This window comes from Protopterus annectens, chromosome 4.part0 (assembly GCF_019279795.1).
Source record: "Protopterus annectens isolate FY-2018-M chromosome 4.part0, PAN1.0, whole genome shotgun sequence".
Classification (NCBI taxonomy): domain Eukaryota; kingdom Metazoa; phylum Chordata; order Ceratodontiformes; family Protopteridae; genus Protopterus; species Protopterus annectens.
In genome coordinates, this window is record NC_056733.1 from 51214890 (window position 1) to 51229977 (window position 15088).

Sequence of the window (15088 nt, forward strand, 5' to 3'; positions counted from 1 at the left end):
CCCACCCACCAAACAAATCTGTTAGGGGAAAAAATAAAAGAAAATAAAAAACGTACAATAAGCAGGTTGCATAAGTGTGCAAACCCTTAAACTAATACTTTGTTGAAGCACATTTTGATTTAATTACAGCATTCAGTCTTCTAAGGTACACACCAGCCATCAATTAAAGAGACTCTGATTAACCCCAAATAAAGTTCAGCTGTCCTAGTAGGATTTTCTTGACATTTACTCAGTTGCCTGCTACAACAAAAGCCATGGTTTGCAGAGAGCTTACAAAGCATCAAAGGTATCTCATTGTTGAAAGGTATCAAGTCAGGAGAAGGGTACAAACAAATTTCATTGGATATACCATGGAACACAGTGAAGACAGTCATCACAAAGTGAAGAAAATATGGGACAACATTGATGTCTCAAAGAACTGGACGTCTCTCCAAAATTGATGAAAAGACAAGATGAAAGCTGGTCAGGGAGGCTGCCAAGAGACCTACAGCAACACTGAAGGAGCTACAGGAATTTCTGGCAAGTACTGGTTGTGCACTACATGTGACAACAATCTCCCGTATTCTCCATATGTCTGGGCTATGGGGTAGGGTTGCAAGACGGAAGCCTTTTCTTGCACAGAAAAACATCCAGTCCTAGCTAAAATTTGCAAAACAATACATCACGTCTCTCAAAAGCATGTGGGAAAATGTGCTATGGTCTCATGAGACCAAGTCTGAACTTTTTAGCCACAATTGCAAAAGGAATGTTTGGCGCAAGAACAACACTTCACATCACCAGAAGAACACCATCCCAAAGGTGAAGCATGGTGGTGGCAGTATCATGCTTTGGGTTTGCTTTTCTTTAGCTGGAACTGGGGCTTTAGTCAAGGTGAAGGGAATTATGAACAGTTCCAAATACCAGTCACTTTTGTCCCAACACCTTCAGGCATCTGCTAGAAAGCTGAAGATGAAGTGGAATTTCACTTTTCAACATGACAACGACCCGAAGCATATGTCCAAATCAACAAAAGAATGCCTTCACCAGAAGGAAATTAAAGTTTTGGAATGGCCCAGCCAGACCCAAATCCAATAGAAAATCTGTGGGGTGACCTGAAGAGGGCTGTGCACAAGAGATACTCTTGCAATCTAACAGATTTGGAGTGCTTTTGCAAGGAAGAGTGGGCAAATATTGCTAAGTCAAGATATGCCATTCTGATAGACTCCTACCCAAGAAGACTGAGTGCTGTAATTAAATCAAAAGGTGCTTCAACAAAGTATTAGTTTAAAGGTGTGCACACTTATGCAACCAGCTTATTGTACGTTTTTTATTTTTTATATTTTTCCCCCTAAGAGATTTATTTGTTTTTCAACTGAATTGTACAGGTTATAGGTCACATTAAAGGTGGAAAAAGTCTTGAAGTGATTTATTGTGGTCACATTTTTTTATATCACAAAAAACTGGCATTTTAACAGGGGTGTGTATAATTTTTATATCCACTGTATATACTCTTCTAACAGTGGCACTTCCTTCTTAATTGCTTTCTAGTTTTCTCTATTTGATATTTCCATGATTGCATTTGATTTCTCCCCTTCCTTTCCCTTACTATCCTGTGTTCTTGTAGTAGAATTCTATATGTTATTAATTTAGCTGCACAGTAATATATCCTATTTACTTCTGTTATATCACATGAATCTTTATGGAAATTCCTAATTACTGTGTTCATTTGTTATATCAAACTTCTAATTTTTGGGGTTTTATTTACTTTCTCTAGTCTATTTCTTTCATTGATCTTAATATATCTGTCCATTTCAATTAAATTAAGCAACTTTTCTCTTAGATCATTTTTTTTCTAAACTGAGGGCACATTCTTTTCTCCATTTCCTTCAGGCATTCTATAGAAAGTTCCAGAGCATCTTCCTGTGCCACATTCTCTTCAGTTTCATCCTGTGTTATCCATTGCTGTTTCATATGGGGTATCACTGGCCTATCACTCAACAAGACTGTGGTAGTGGTGCTGCGGTAGCGTTGTCACCTCACAGTAAGATGTTGTCCTGCTCGATTCTCAGCTAGAGCGTCTTCTATGTAGAGACATGCGTGAATGGGCATACCTTCATTAAAGGTTGTGCGTCAGGGCCGGCAACTCGGCATGTAAAAATCTACTGCCAATCATTAGTGGACCGGAGTTCCGCTGTGGCGACCCCTAACTGGGAAAAGCCGAAAGACACAACAACAACTGGCCTATCACTCCACAACATTGACTGCATCAGTGTTGCCACAATTTCTTATTCCTTTTCTTGCTGTGCAACTTCAACCAAACGTTTATATTGGTTTCCTATGAAAGGCTCCAAAGTATCTTCATATGGCAACTGATCAGATGTTTCCTTTTCCACTGGTTTCTGCTTAATTTGGGGATCCATTGCTTTACCCTGCTGTGATGTTATCTGAGTTAGATTTTCTGCACTAAATCCTTCACTTTGCAGGTACTCCATAACCTCAGTTTCTATTTAACTTCTCTATTACTAATCCTCTTTTCTACTTTTCTTCTTTGTTTTTTTTTTTACTTTTTTGTATTGCAAACATTTCCATGTCTGGATTCCTTTGCATGTATTTCTCTTCAAATATCTTTGGTGCTGCTCTTTTTGTATTGATTAATTTTGTGTTCTCCTGTGCATAAATATTGCACCATATTAAATCTCTTCTTTTTCTTTCCCATGACCATATTTCTTCTTCACATGTCTCCTGCTCCTTGTGTTTCTCCTTACTTTCGGGACTTGTTTCATCAAGCTGTGATGTAACCTGTGTTAGACTTTCTGCATTAAATCCTTCACTTTGCAAGTATTCCATAACTTCATTTTCTATTTTTTAACTTTTACTTTACTAATCATATGTTCTAATTTCCCTCTTTGTGATCTTAGTTTTTTATTGTGAATTTTACCATATCTGGATGCCTTTGCCTATATTTCTCCTTGAATATTTTTGGGGCTGCCTTTTTTATGTTGATTAATTTAGGTTTCTCCTTTGCATAAATATTGCACCATATCAAATCTCTCTCTTTCCCTTATCCATATTTCTTTTTTATACCTTTCAAAAGTCTGTGGATTTTGTTCTTTATATTTTCACATGTCCTCAGTCGCTTTTTTTTCCAAACAGCTCAATGTTTCTTGATCTGTATAATGCTTTTCATAAATCTGTTGTATTAATGAACACAAATTTTTATTTGAAGCTTCTGACATTTTTTCTTGTGGAAGTATTTTTCTTTTCTCTAATTTCTCTCTTAATCTTTTTGTCTATCTCTTCTGTCTGGAAATTCTGGGCTTTTTGCATAATAGTAACAGTACATAATTTCTTTAGCCTCAATAGTTCACTCTGTCTTTATGGCTATTTTTTGCCCTATTAGTTTTTGTGCTTTTTGTGGACTGTTACATCCTTCTGCACCTGGGCCTGGCCTGGCCCCATTGTAGGAATGTTTCTGTGTCGTGTCTTGAGGATTCTGCAATGTCATTTTTTTCCAGTCCTGGCACCAGTGCACCTACCAGGATTGGGCACATTGTTATCCTGGGTAATGTGCACCCAACTATCTTTTTTTATTTTTAACCTACTTCTGTCCTTGATATATGCTATATCAAATACATTCTATATATCAGTGTTGTCTTGGTAAGATTTTGTGAAAAACAGGTTCTACCTTGTGAAGGTACTCACCAAGACTACTCTCCATTGCTTGCTGACTTATCACACCATTCGGACCCCTTAATGCCTCCTAAATAGCTTGAAACATGATCTCTCAGGCCCACTAGAATCTCTAGTCAACCACAGTGTCCAGACAGGCTTCATCCTTAGGGAATGGAAGACTGCATCTGTCATCCCTATACATAACGGTGGACTATCAACAAATCCAGGGAACTACAGAGCCATAAGTTTGACTAGTCTTATATGCAAGGCCATGGAAAGAATTATTGTGAGCCTGATAAACAAAGACGCAGGAAATTTTCAAACACTGGCTCCATCACAGTTCAGTTTTGTCAAGGGCAGCATGCCTACTAAACTTGGTGGACTTCAAGTAGGTCACTAGAGCCATGGACATGGGCAAAACAATACATACTGCCTACATTGGCCTGGGAAAGGCATTTGACACAATACCACATTCAGATATTATAGACAAGCTTGCAAATTTAGGCATAAGTCCCAATGTCACCCAATGGCTCATAGATTGGACGCATGAAGTTGGGGTGAGGAAATCCACCTCCAGCAAGAGGCCTGTTACTAGTAGTGTCAGACAGGGCTTGGTACTGGGACCTCTCCTGATTGGAATATACTTCTGTGAGGTCAAGGCAAATGTAGAGGGCCTTTGGCTGACTAAATTTGCTGACAACTGCAAGCTGGTTGCAGTTTTTAAATTCCCCATTGATGTAGATATCCCCAGGAAGTCTGACACAGACAAATAACTCATGCCAGAGCCACAGCCTAAAGCTCAATGCAAATCCCCCTCCCCCATAATTATACCCTTTGGGAAGATGACCATCCTAGCAAATTGCTTCATTGATAACACTCCCCTAAGAGCAGACCCAGTGGTAACAGACTTGGACCTGAGGTTAACTTTGATCACCATATGTCCATAATAGTGAGAAAATTCTTGTATGTGGCTCACCTTATAAGTAAGAGCATATCATCCATTTCTAACAAGATGAGATCATAGTCCCATTATACTCCCCCCTCATTAGACAAGTAATTGAGTACAATGCACCCTTCAAGCGTGTACCTTACCTGGCATTTGCAACAAATGGGGCAGCCACAGAGGTTCCTCACTAAAAGAATACAGGATGTAAATAATATGTCCTAGAGGACTGCCTCAAAGCCATGTGCCTGCACTTGGTCTTTTACAGACTACCAAGAAGTGATCTATGCCTGACCTACAAGGCATTCTCTGATCCAACCCTGATGGATTTGCTATACATTTGCAAAACAAAGAGCACTAGAATTAACAGGTCTAATGATCTGAACCTTGTCTGTAACATAAACAAAACATGTTGGAGGGACAGGTATGTGTCTGAGAGATTACCCCCTCTCTGGAACAGACTCCCCATTCATGTAAAACAGCACTGTTCCCTAAGCCTATTCAAATGCAGTTTTGGACCAATGGACTGAAAATTGCAAATTCACCCCTGTCTTGTTGCTTGTGGTCCTTATGGACAGAGGCAGTTTGTAGACGCTCTAAGTTACAGGCATATACCAAAGCCATTCTAACCTGTAGGCATTGATAATTTGGAAAATTGGGCATATACGGCTAGGCTGAAAAAAGGCTCTAGGACCATTAGCCTAGTAACCTCCTATGATCCTATGTGGGTACTTCCTCAAGTAGACCTCTTTGCTTCCTGTCTGAACAATCAACTGGCAAGATACTGCTCCATGACTCCATGCAAGAAGGCCTGGAAAACAGATGCCTCTTCTTTTCCTCTTTCAGGAATGTTCCTTTATGCTTTTGCACCCTTTCCACTAATATCCAGAGTACTTCTGAAGATTTAGAAGGAATCCCCCAAGATCATTGTGGTGACTCCCTTCTGGCCAAAGCAACCATAGATGTCCTGCCATCTCACTGTTGCAGTATTCCTAGGTGAATGGATTTCCTGTCAAGGATAGTTCATCATCTGGCCAGTATACCTAAGCCTGTAGTACTTAGAGGCACCATATGTATACTCCCTTCACAAGGTGTGGGCATAACGGTAATGTCTGGATGCATACACTCGAAACTTCTTTGCTTCCAGTCCGAATGCCATCATTGTATGTTGGTCTAAAGCCTTTCTTCTGTGCTGGTTATGGAGACATTTTTTCAGATAAGTGCCCCAATGGAGTTTTACCTTGTCTTCTTTTCTTTAGTATTGACTGGTTTCATGTCATTCAGAAAGGGAAAGTGTCAGTATGGGAGGCAGATTCTCCATAAAGACCATCATGACCAGTACCTCTTTTGTTTGGGTGCTTCCCATGATCATACACAGTGTTCTATCTGCCAACCTTTTTTTATCATAAACTTTGTCAGGACCCTTTTTTTCATGGCTTCCACCATTCCCGTGCTTCCTTTGGTCAGTTACATATCAGAAAGCTACAGTGATACCTCAACTCAGTGTGACTTCAACAGGGCCACCAACTGGACTTCCCAGTTTTCTTCCTTTCTTGTGTCAAGCTCAAGCTTCAATGGTGGATTCATCAACTCTGTCTTAACCCAAGGATTTCTTTCCAGGCAACATCCCTGGCTCAAGAGCTCTTTTCAGATGCCTCAGACAGGGGATGGGGGGGCCTCCTTTAGCTCTTTCAAGGTTCAGGGTGTTGGGCCTCCTTATCAGAGGCCAGACCACATCAGTATAAAAGAGGTGAGGACCCTGCTTCTAGCTTGTCAGGCTTTTTGTTCTGTATTTCATCCCAGACCGCTCAAAGTTTTCACAGACAATACTATGGTGATGTGGTATGTCAACAAGCAAGGGGTACAAGGCCCTACCTTCTTTACAGACTAGCTCTTCAGGTCTGGGATCTAGTTGTCCAGTATCAAGTGATTCTTCAGGCAATTTTCCATTGCCTTGGAGCACAATCTAGTGGCAGACTCCTTGAGCAGGTCCAGCACACAAACATATAAATGGACTTCACAGAGATGTGTTCCTGGACATAGCCCATTACTGGGATATTCCTCAGGTAGATCTTTTTGCCTCCTCTCTGAACAGATAACTTCCTCTATTCTGTTCCGGATTCCCAATCCTCTGGCTTGGAAAGTGGATAACCCTGTCTTTTTTTGGAAGGGGATATTTCTGTACAGTTTCCCTCCCCTTCCTCTGCCTCCGAGCATCTTGCACAAAATCAGACAAGACTTCCCCCATAATCTTGATAATGACTCCCTTTTGGTCCAGACTGCATTGGTTCCTCCTTCTTTCAAATTTGGCCAGGGGCAATCACCACAAGTTACCTCACTGGGTGGACCTTGTCACACAAGACAAGGAGTGTCTTATCCATCTTCACTTGCCCACTCTTCAACTGATGGTTGTGAGTGACAGGGTTTTGATCCCTGTTAAGCACCTCTTTTCTGAGGACGTACTTCAGATCCTGCAGGAGGCCAGGAAACCATATTTGTCTAAATGGAAAAGATTTTCTGTCTGGTGCCTCTGCTGAAACCAGGATCCCCTATCTGTGCAGTTTCTTATGGTTCTCTGTTATTTATGTCATCTGCTTCATGCTGTGTTAGCATACTCTTTAGTTAAAGCTCACTGGTCAGCAGTTACTGCTTGCCTGCCCTTGACTCCTTCTCTAGCCTCTAAATTTGAGGTCTAGTAATTTTTTTAAAGGTTTTCTTCATATCAGGTCTCCAAGGAAGCCAATCCCACCTTCCTGGGACCTCATTTTTTTTCTTGAAATATTGGCTCGTCTCCTTTTGACCCTGCTGTTCATGCTTCCTTACAACATTGTACTTGGAAGACTATTTTTGTTTTAGTCCACACTTTAGCTAAGAGAGATTTTGAGCTTCAGGTTTTCATGGCTGATGTCCTTCCATGTGACTGTCACAGTACTGTTTATAACAGGGATCCTCTGCCAAGAGCAGCCTGACATCCGGCCAATATAACAAAGCCTTTAGGTTGTAATGGGTATGCCGTTTGTCACATGTATGCTCCCCGTGCATGACATAGGGCTTAATAGTGACATATGGATGTACCATCCTTGTCCCTAGTGACATTCTGTTCCTCATAGGGCTTTTTCAGCTCTGAGTATGTGTGTGCATATGCCACCTTTATGTCCTATGCCTACTGCAGGGAGTGCACGTGTGACATATGGCACCTGTAAGTACAGAAGGCTCGGGTTTACTGGCCAGACATTGGGCTGTCCTTGGAAGGGGATCTCTAGAGTAAGGCATATTGCAGCAGAGATGAGAAGCACATTTACTCTTATGGTAAGATTTTACATAACTGTACTTTCTCCCTTCTTTTGAAAATGTCCAGGAGCAATTACAACAAGCTTCTTTGCAGACTGGATCTGCTCACACAAAAACAGGGATGTTTGATAGACTCTGACACCAATCAACTTCACTTGTCTGCCTGGATGATAAGGTCTTGATTCCTTTTAGGTGCCTGTTTACTGAGGATGTGCAGGTACTAATGGAGACAAAACAGCCTGCTACTAGAAAATTCATATATTAACAAATAGAAAAGGTTTTCTAGTCAGTGCCAGCAACATAACCAGCACCCATTCAGTGCTAGTTATTATCTGGTTATACAACATTTGTGCAAGTTACTGTCTTATGGCCTTTCTTATCCCTCAATCAAGGTTAATTTATCGGTCACCTCAGCATGCCTGCCTATGGATTCTCCTTTTTCAGTGCGTCAAAATGCTTTTGAAAGTTTTTTTTTTTTTTGGTTTGTTGTTTATGCCAGGGTATAGTTATTTAATTATTTATTTTTTTGTTCTTTCTAGCATCGCCCTTTCAGGACTCAGCCTCCCTCTCTCTGTTGGTAGGAAATCTCTGAAGGGCTTGGCAACCAAACTTGTCTCTTAGTCAGCTCAGCTCGAGCTGCCTAATAGTTTGGGCTAATGGAAGGTGCCTTGAAGCTTTGGAAGCTGGCTAGCTGTTATAGCCTTGGTAGGATGTAATCCCATATAGCTAAGGCTACTGCAGCAGTGATCATTCAAATAACTACTGTTATGGTAACTTTACTTACACAGTGGTACTTTCCAGTTTCCACAATCATGTAATGCTGGGCAAAGTTGAAATAGCATTTCAAGGGGCACTAATAAGCATTGCAAAGTATGTATATTTTGAAAACAGTTTCACCCCTTAACAGCTCTGCTGCATTTTTACTGAACACAAATGCCTACAGTTAACATTTTATACACTGCAAGCTCACTGGAAGTAATTTCAGCTTTATTTACAAATTTTGCTGAGACAGAAAAACACAGTTAACATTTACTCCAGCTCACCACAGCCTTCTCTGTGTTTTACTGACAGACATTTGTAGCCTTCACTCATTCTGTCACATTTCTCCCTCTGAAAACATTTGCTTTGCCATGTACCATTTCTTTAAATATATACATACACATTCAGATATGTATATTTATATAGATAGGTATACGGAAGCTGTACAACAGCTTTTAATCTGACTCTGAATAATGCAAGTCAGTATCTCTGAAAACCACTTTCAGTGATAATGACTTTTTACCACCTGTGGAGTTTATATATAGTAGCTAGCTTGGTGGATTTCCAATCCTCGTGGTGGTTGTAAAGGGGCTGGACTCTTGCACAAATACATACACAAAAATCTTGCTTTGTAGATTGCCAGAAGTATTTTTGCAGTAATTTTTATTTGCAGAATCCAGACTTCCTACCCAGCAATTAGTCACAACTTGGCATCAGGATACTTTTTAAGCAACAGTAATAGTTGCCTGTCTGATGGCACATTAATTCAATTCCTGTTTGTGATGATGTTGAGTCCATTTCAGTCCAGGACCAGTAGAAGATAGATCTGCTCTGAGTTACAGCACAACAGCACGAAAATTACAGAACCATCTGATATTGCCAACATCCTGGCAGATAGGTTCAGAGCTAACTTTACCCCCTTCACCCCCTAAAGGGCCCATATCTATACAGGAAGAATGCAGAGTCCCTGTAATCACAACTATGCAAGTAAAAGCTGCACTCTCTAAAGTCAAAAACACAGCATCCATGGGACCGGACAACATCCCAGGCTGCATTTTACACAAACTTCAGAACGAACTGGCTCCCCACTTAAGCACCATGTTCAATAATAGCCTCGCATCAGGCTTTGTGCCCACTGAATGGCACACAGCAACAGTTATCCCACTCCACAAAGGGGGAGCCACCACTGATCCTGGGAACTATCGCCCTATTAGCCTGATGAGCCTGGTCTGCAAGGCCATGGAATGTATCATCATGGAACACATAAACAAAGACATTGGTAACCTCCAAACTCTGGATCCCATCCAGTTCGGGTTTGTGAAAGGCAGATCATGCCTCCCTGATCTGAATCTTTCTTTTTGAGGCAGTCACCAAAGCCGTAGATGAGGGTAAGGTGGTTCACACAGCCTATCTTGACCACGCCAAGGCTTTTGACACCATTCCCCATTCTGGAATTATAGCTAAACTCATTAAACTAGGTATACATCCCTACATCACAAGATGGGTTGCCAACTGGCTCACTGACAGAACCCACACTGTAAAAGTTGCAGACTCCAAATCTGACCTCAAATCAGTGACAAGTGGAGTACCACAGGGTACTGTCCTGGGGCCTCTCCTGTATGGTATCTACTCCTCTGAAGTACAGGCTAACACAGAAGGCCTCTGGCTAACGAATTTCACAGATGACTGCAAACTAGGAGCCATAGTCAAGTCCCCAAATGATGTGGACATCCTACAGAAGGGCCTTGCTGAGACAGATGCCTGGTGTCAGAGCCATGGCCTCAAGCTCAATGCCAAAAAGTGCAGTGTCATCCCCTTTGGTAAAAACTCTGTACCCATGAACTACCACATAGGCAGCAATCTACTTAACACCGAATTTGTGATAAGAGACCTTGGGACCCAGGTGGACAGTAGTCTCTCCTTTGATAGTCAAATCGCCACAGTAGTCAGGAAGTCCTTCCACTTCACACATCTCATCATAAAAGGGATCTCATCCAGGAAAAAAGAGGTCATTGTTCCTCTCTACTTGGCACTCAGACCCATTATAGAGTACAATGCCCCTTTTGGAATGTACCTCACAAGACATCTGCAGCAGCTGGAAAGGCCACAGAAGTACCTCACAAAAAGATTTACTGGCCTCAAACAAATACCCTACACTGACCGTCTCAAAAAATTCCAGCTTTACTCTGTAGCATATCGCCTATTCCGAGGTGATCTCTGCCTAACATATAAAGCTATGTGAAACCTAGAGCTGTTGGACATGCTACACCTAAAGAAATCCCAATCCCTCTGAGCTATACGCTCTAGGTACCTAAACCTTGTCACCACAATAAACAGGACATGCTGGAGGGATAGATTCCTGTCCCAGAGACTTTCCATACGCTGGAACAGGCTACCCATCTATGTCAAGCAAAGTTCTTCATTAGCACTCATCAAGAATAATCTTGATGAGTGGATGGGAAATAGGAAATACACCCCGGGGATCTCTTCTGTGTCTCTGTTCGACAGTAGCACAGGAAAATAACTTTCTTGGGTGGTGTAAGCCAAGGAACCTTGTTGGCTAGGCTTACGTAGGCCCTTGGGCCGATAGCCTAGTACCTACCTATGAATCTATGAGAGTGGAGGGATTAAGTTTCTCAAAATAATGTTCTCTCTGAAGTGTTAAGATAGCTGTGGGATTAACCTAGAACAGGTCCACGTAATAAGAAACAAACAAATGGCAAAGACAGTCAAGCAATACTTTCAGGCTTCAGACCTCTAATCTATCCAGGCAAACTTTAATAAATAAATAAATATAAATTGTTAAGCGCTTTCATCCGCAATATTTGGAACTTTTTGATCATAATAATTACAAACTAGGTTATTGGTTTATTTTGGTAGCATGGTATACACACCTTTTTCATTGTTCATAGCTGTGGGATTACAGAACCCCCCCCGATAGGGCTCTAAAATTTTTAATATAGGCTTAGGATTTCTTGGAGATGTGCTGATAAGACTGCATCATTGTACAACTTTACTTATCCATCATTTCTTAGTGGAACTTCCAGATGAAAAGAAAAATACAGGTGCATACAGAATTCAGAACAACCCCTGAAAATGATTACAGCAGAATGCGTTTAGAAATAAATGACAGTGCAACTTCACAAATCCAGTACATCTGCAAAGGATAGGATATGTGTAACTTGATAGGCTTGAAACTGTGTGTCATGAGGAGGTTTGCAGTATTTATGTAAACTTTGCACTGTATGAAGTACGTACAGAATGTACACAAAGACAAACTTGGTTTCATTCATGTAGGTCCTAGTAAGATAGAAGGGATAGTAGGGAAGGTATGAGGAGAAGGAGAGCGAAGTATGCAGAAGTAATAGAGTGTAAACAAAGAGGAGGAGTTAAGCACAGAAGGTGGAGGAGCCACAAGTTGAGGAGACAGCAAGTGTGTGGAAGCAGTGACTGGAAAGAATGGTAAAGAAATGAGGAAAAAAGGAAAGTAGTTCACATCTGACTGGGAAGAGACAAAGCATGATAGCTACTGTAATGCATGAAAGAGGCAGTAACTGCAGTGTTTGTTCAACAGTGGGAATTAGGATATGTTGGGAGTGTGGACAAGAAATGGGATATGAAAAGGAAAGAAGAAACAACAGGACATGGTGAAATACAGGTATCATTATTCACACAGAGAAATCAGGTTCATGCAGCTTACAGCAGGGTCTTTGAAGATTAATTTAAGAGGTATATTAATTAATGCTGTGTCACACTTAACAGATCAGTTATTCATAAATGCTTAAAAACAGCCTGCTGAAAGCCTAGTTTATTAGAATTTTGTCTAATTTTTCTGAGCAGCTTGTTCCATGTTTTTTCCACAGTGACTGAGAAAGCAAAGTCGTCATATCATGTGCTTTAACTGAGCCTTTTTAGAAGGTTGGCCAGTTGGATGTGTACCATTCATTGCAAGGTTTGAAATAAGGCTGAACACGTAAAGAAATGTCAATCCTCATAGAGTAAAAGGAACAGGTATTTTATGTCTGACTCAAGGATGTCAGTCCTGAGATCTCTGTCCCTTCTCTCCTCTGTTGTGTTACCTGCCAAGTACTTCTCATATTGTAGTTTAGACAGCAGCCATTGGCCTCAGGCATGTGAACCCAAATATATGCAGAAGGGAGATAAGTGTGATGTTTGGAGAAGCAGATGGCTACTGGGAAAAGCCATGAGATAATATGTTTAAAGTAAAGAAGCAACAAGAATAGAACAGTGGTTAAGCTTGATTAGAGGACCGAAAGTAGAATAACACACCATATGGGAGCATTACAGTTCCACTTGGCTTTGCTTTGATTCCCATAGCATCTACCTTCTAGTTTCTGGAAAGTGCAGTTTTACCTGGGTAGCATTATGCACATAGGTAAGAATGGACAAATTCTTTAGCAAAAACAGCAACGATTAATGGTTTCCCAAGCAGCAAATAATGAATGAGTGAATGAATAATGTCAGTAGGTAAAGTGAACTGATTCAATATTACCTCTGTCAAATCTTAAACTACAGTATAAACAGTACTTGTCTTTTAAGACCCCTGCAAGTAAGTGGCTGTTGTCTGTTTCTGAAGGCATGCATCTTTCATTTTTGACAAATGATTAATTTATAGGTTTAGTGTAAGCAGAAATGCATTTTGTGTTTTTTCTAATTACTGTACATATGCTGATTATATGAACATGCTTTCCTAATGCTGCACTTGTTTTTATCTTACAATTTTGTGTTCCCTAGCGGTGATGCTGTTTAACATGTTTGGGATACCTCTTGTTGGGGCAGATATCTGTGGATTTGCTGGCAATACAACAGAAGAGCTCTGCGTTCGTTGGTCTCAGCTGGGAGCATTTTATCCCTTTATGAGAAATCACAACGACTTTCATAGCCAGGTAACACTTCATCCTGTTGTTGCAAAGTGTGGATATTTAGAAAACATTACCCTGACCACCATAAGGGACATTCTGCCAGTCTGCTGTGCTTGCTGGCATGAGGACTGTCCTTCTGTACTAAAGATATGGCTTGTGCTCTCCAAGTATTGGGGAGATGAACATTTTCTTTATTGGTCTATGCATTACTGTTTGTTCAAGAATGCCATTAACAATCAGATGATTAAAGATGAATGATGAAAAAACATGTTTTTAGGCTATACAGCTCTCTAAATATTCAGCTATTTTAGCTGCCAGTTTTCTTGGTGGATCTTTCACTTGAACAGAAAGACTTATACATTAATAAAATGGTTTACTTGCGTATGACTGTTCTGCTGGTACGGAAGCATATTAAAAATGTGTAATTTTAGGTATGATGTAAGAAAAATATCAGGTAGTAAAACAGCATGTGGATGTAATGGAATTGTAGAATCCCGCTCCCAGGAAGAATTGTAGCAGCAGAAGACGTGTTTTATTAGATGTTGATTGTGTTATAAGACCTCATAAACCAGACTGATTCATTACGTGCCATAGGTCTTGCAGGCTTCAGAGTGGGTAGCAGCTGTCATATGTTTCCTTTGTAACTGTTGTGTATTTGCACTAAACATTGAAGAATGCATGAACAAAACAGGCACTGTTTATTACTTTTTTTCCTCAGTGTCTGTTGTTAAACTTGCAATCCTAGCTGGTACATGGACACCCATATTTCACAAATATGAATTGTGCATATATAACCCCCACCCAAACATTTATTTTGCTCTGCTGCTCCACTAACCATCTAGCTCTCCCTCCCTGGTCACACTGCTGACCCTTTTGTTCCCCTTGGTGAGAGCCCCACAGCTTATTTATTCATTAGGGTCAGAGGGCAGGTAGATTGGAAGTGAGGCCAGTATCTGTGTGGAGGGACAGGGATTATTCTTTATGCTCTAGCCTCCTTGTATGGAGGGACAGAGGTTATACTTTATGCCCTAGCCTCCCTGCACATGCTTAGTTAGTAGCCCATATAAGTGGTCATGCAGTTAATGGCATCAGTAGGCTGTCTCTCGCTTCCACAAGGGGCATAAGCCAGCAGGACAAGCTCTATTGACCTACAGGGATGCAATCAAAGGCACTTTTGCAGGGGGCGGCACCTCTGGTGGGAGTTTCATCTCTACACTTCCCTTACTTATAAATAGTAGCTCCACTATTTAGCCATTGAGAAAAGTGAAAGCTCCAAAAAACTGTGAGTTATTGTTGACACTGCAGTAGAAATAGTCATGACAATGACTGTGAGAAACCAAGAATGATGAGATGCAACTCATCCAGTTGTGATCTGCTAATTGTAATAGCTTACACTTTGCCACTAGCAGTGATGCCTACTTTTCCATAGCTGGATTTGGTACTATATGTGCTATTTCTTAAAAATATACTCCTTTCTCACTACATTTAGCCTGTGAAAGAAATGTCTTCAGTTTTCGTGAAAGTATCTCTTTTTCCTGGCTCATTTTGAAACTGACTAATA

At 40.8% G+C, this 15088-nt stretch overlaps 1 protein-coding gene across 1 annotated transcript in view; it reads left to right on the forward strand.

The window, feature by feature from the left end:
• Positions 1–15088, forward strand: part of LOC122800210 (lysosomal alpha-glucosidase-like) — a 122399-nt gene that overhangs the window by 4407 nt on the left and 102904 nt on the right. Inside the window, exon 2 of the mRNA XM_044069706.1 lies at positions 13400–13551. Within this exon, the coding sequence (XP_043925641.1) occupies positions 13400–13551 (152 nt within the window). The remainder of the gene's footprint in view (positions 1–13399; positions 13552–15088) is intronic.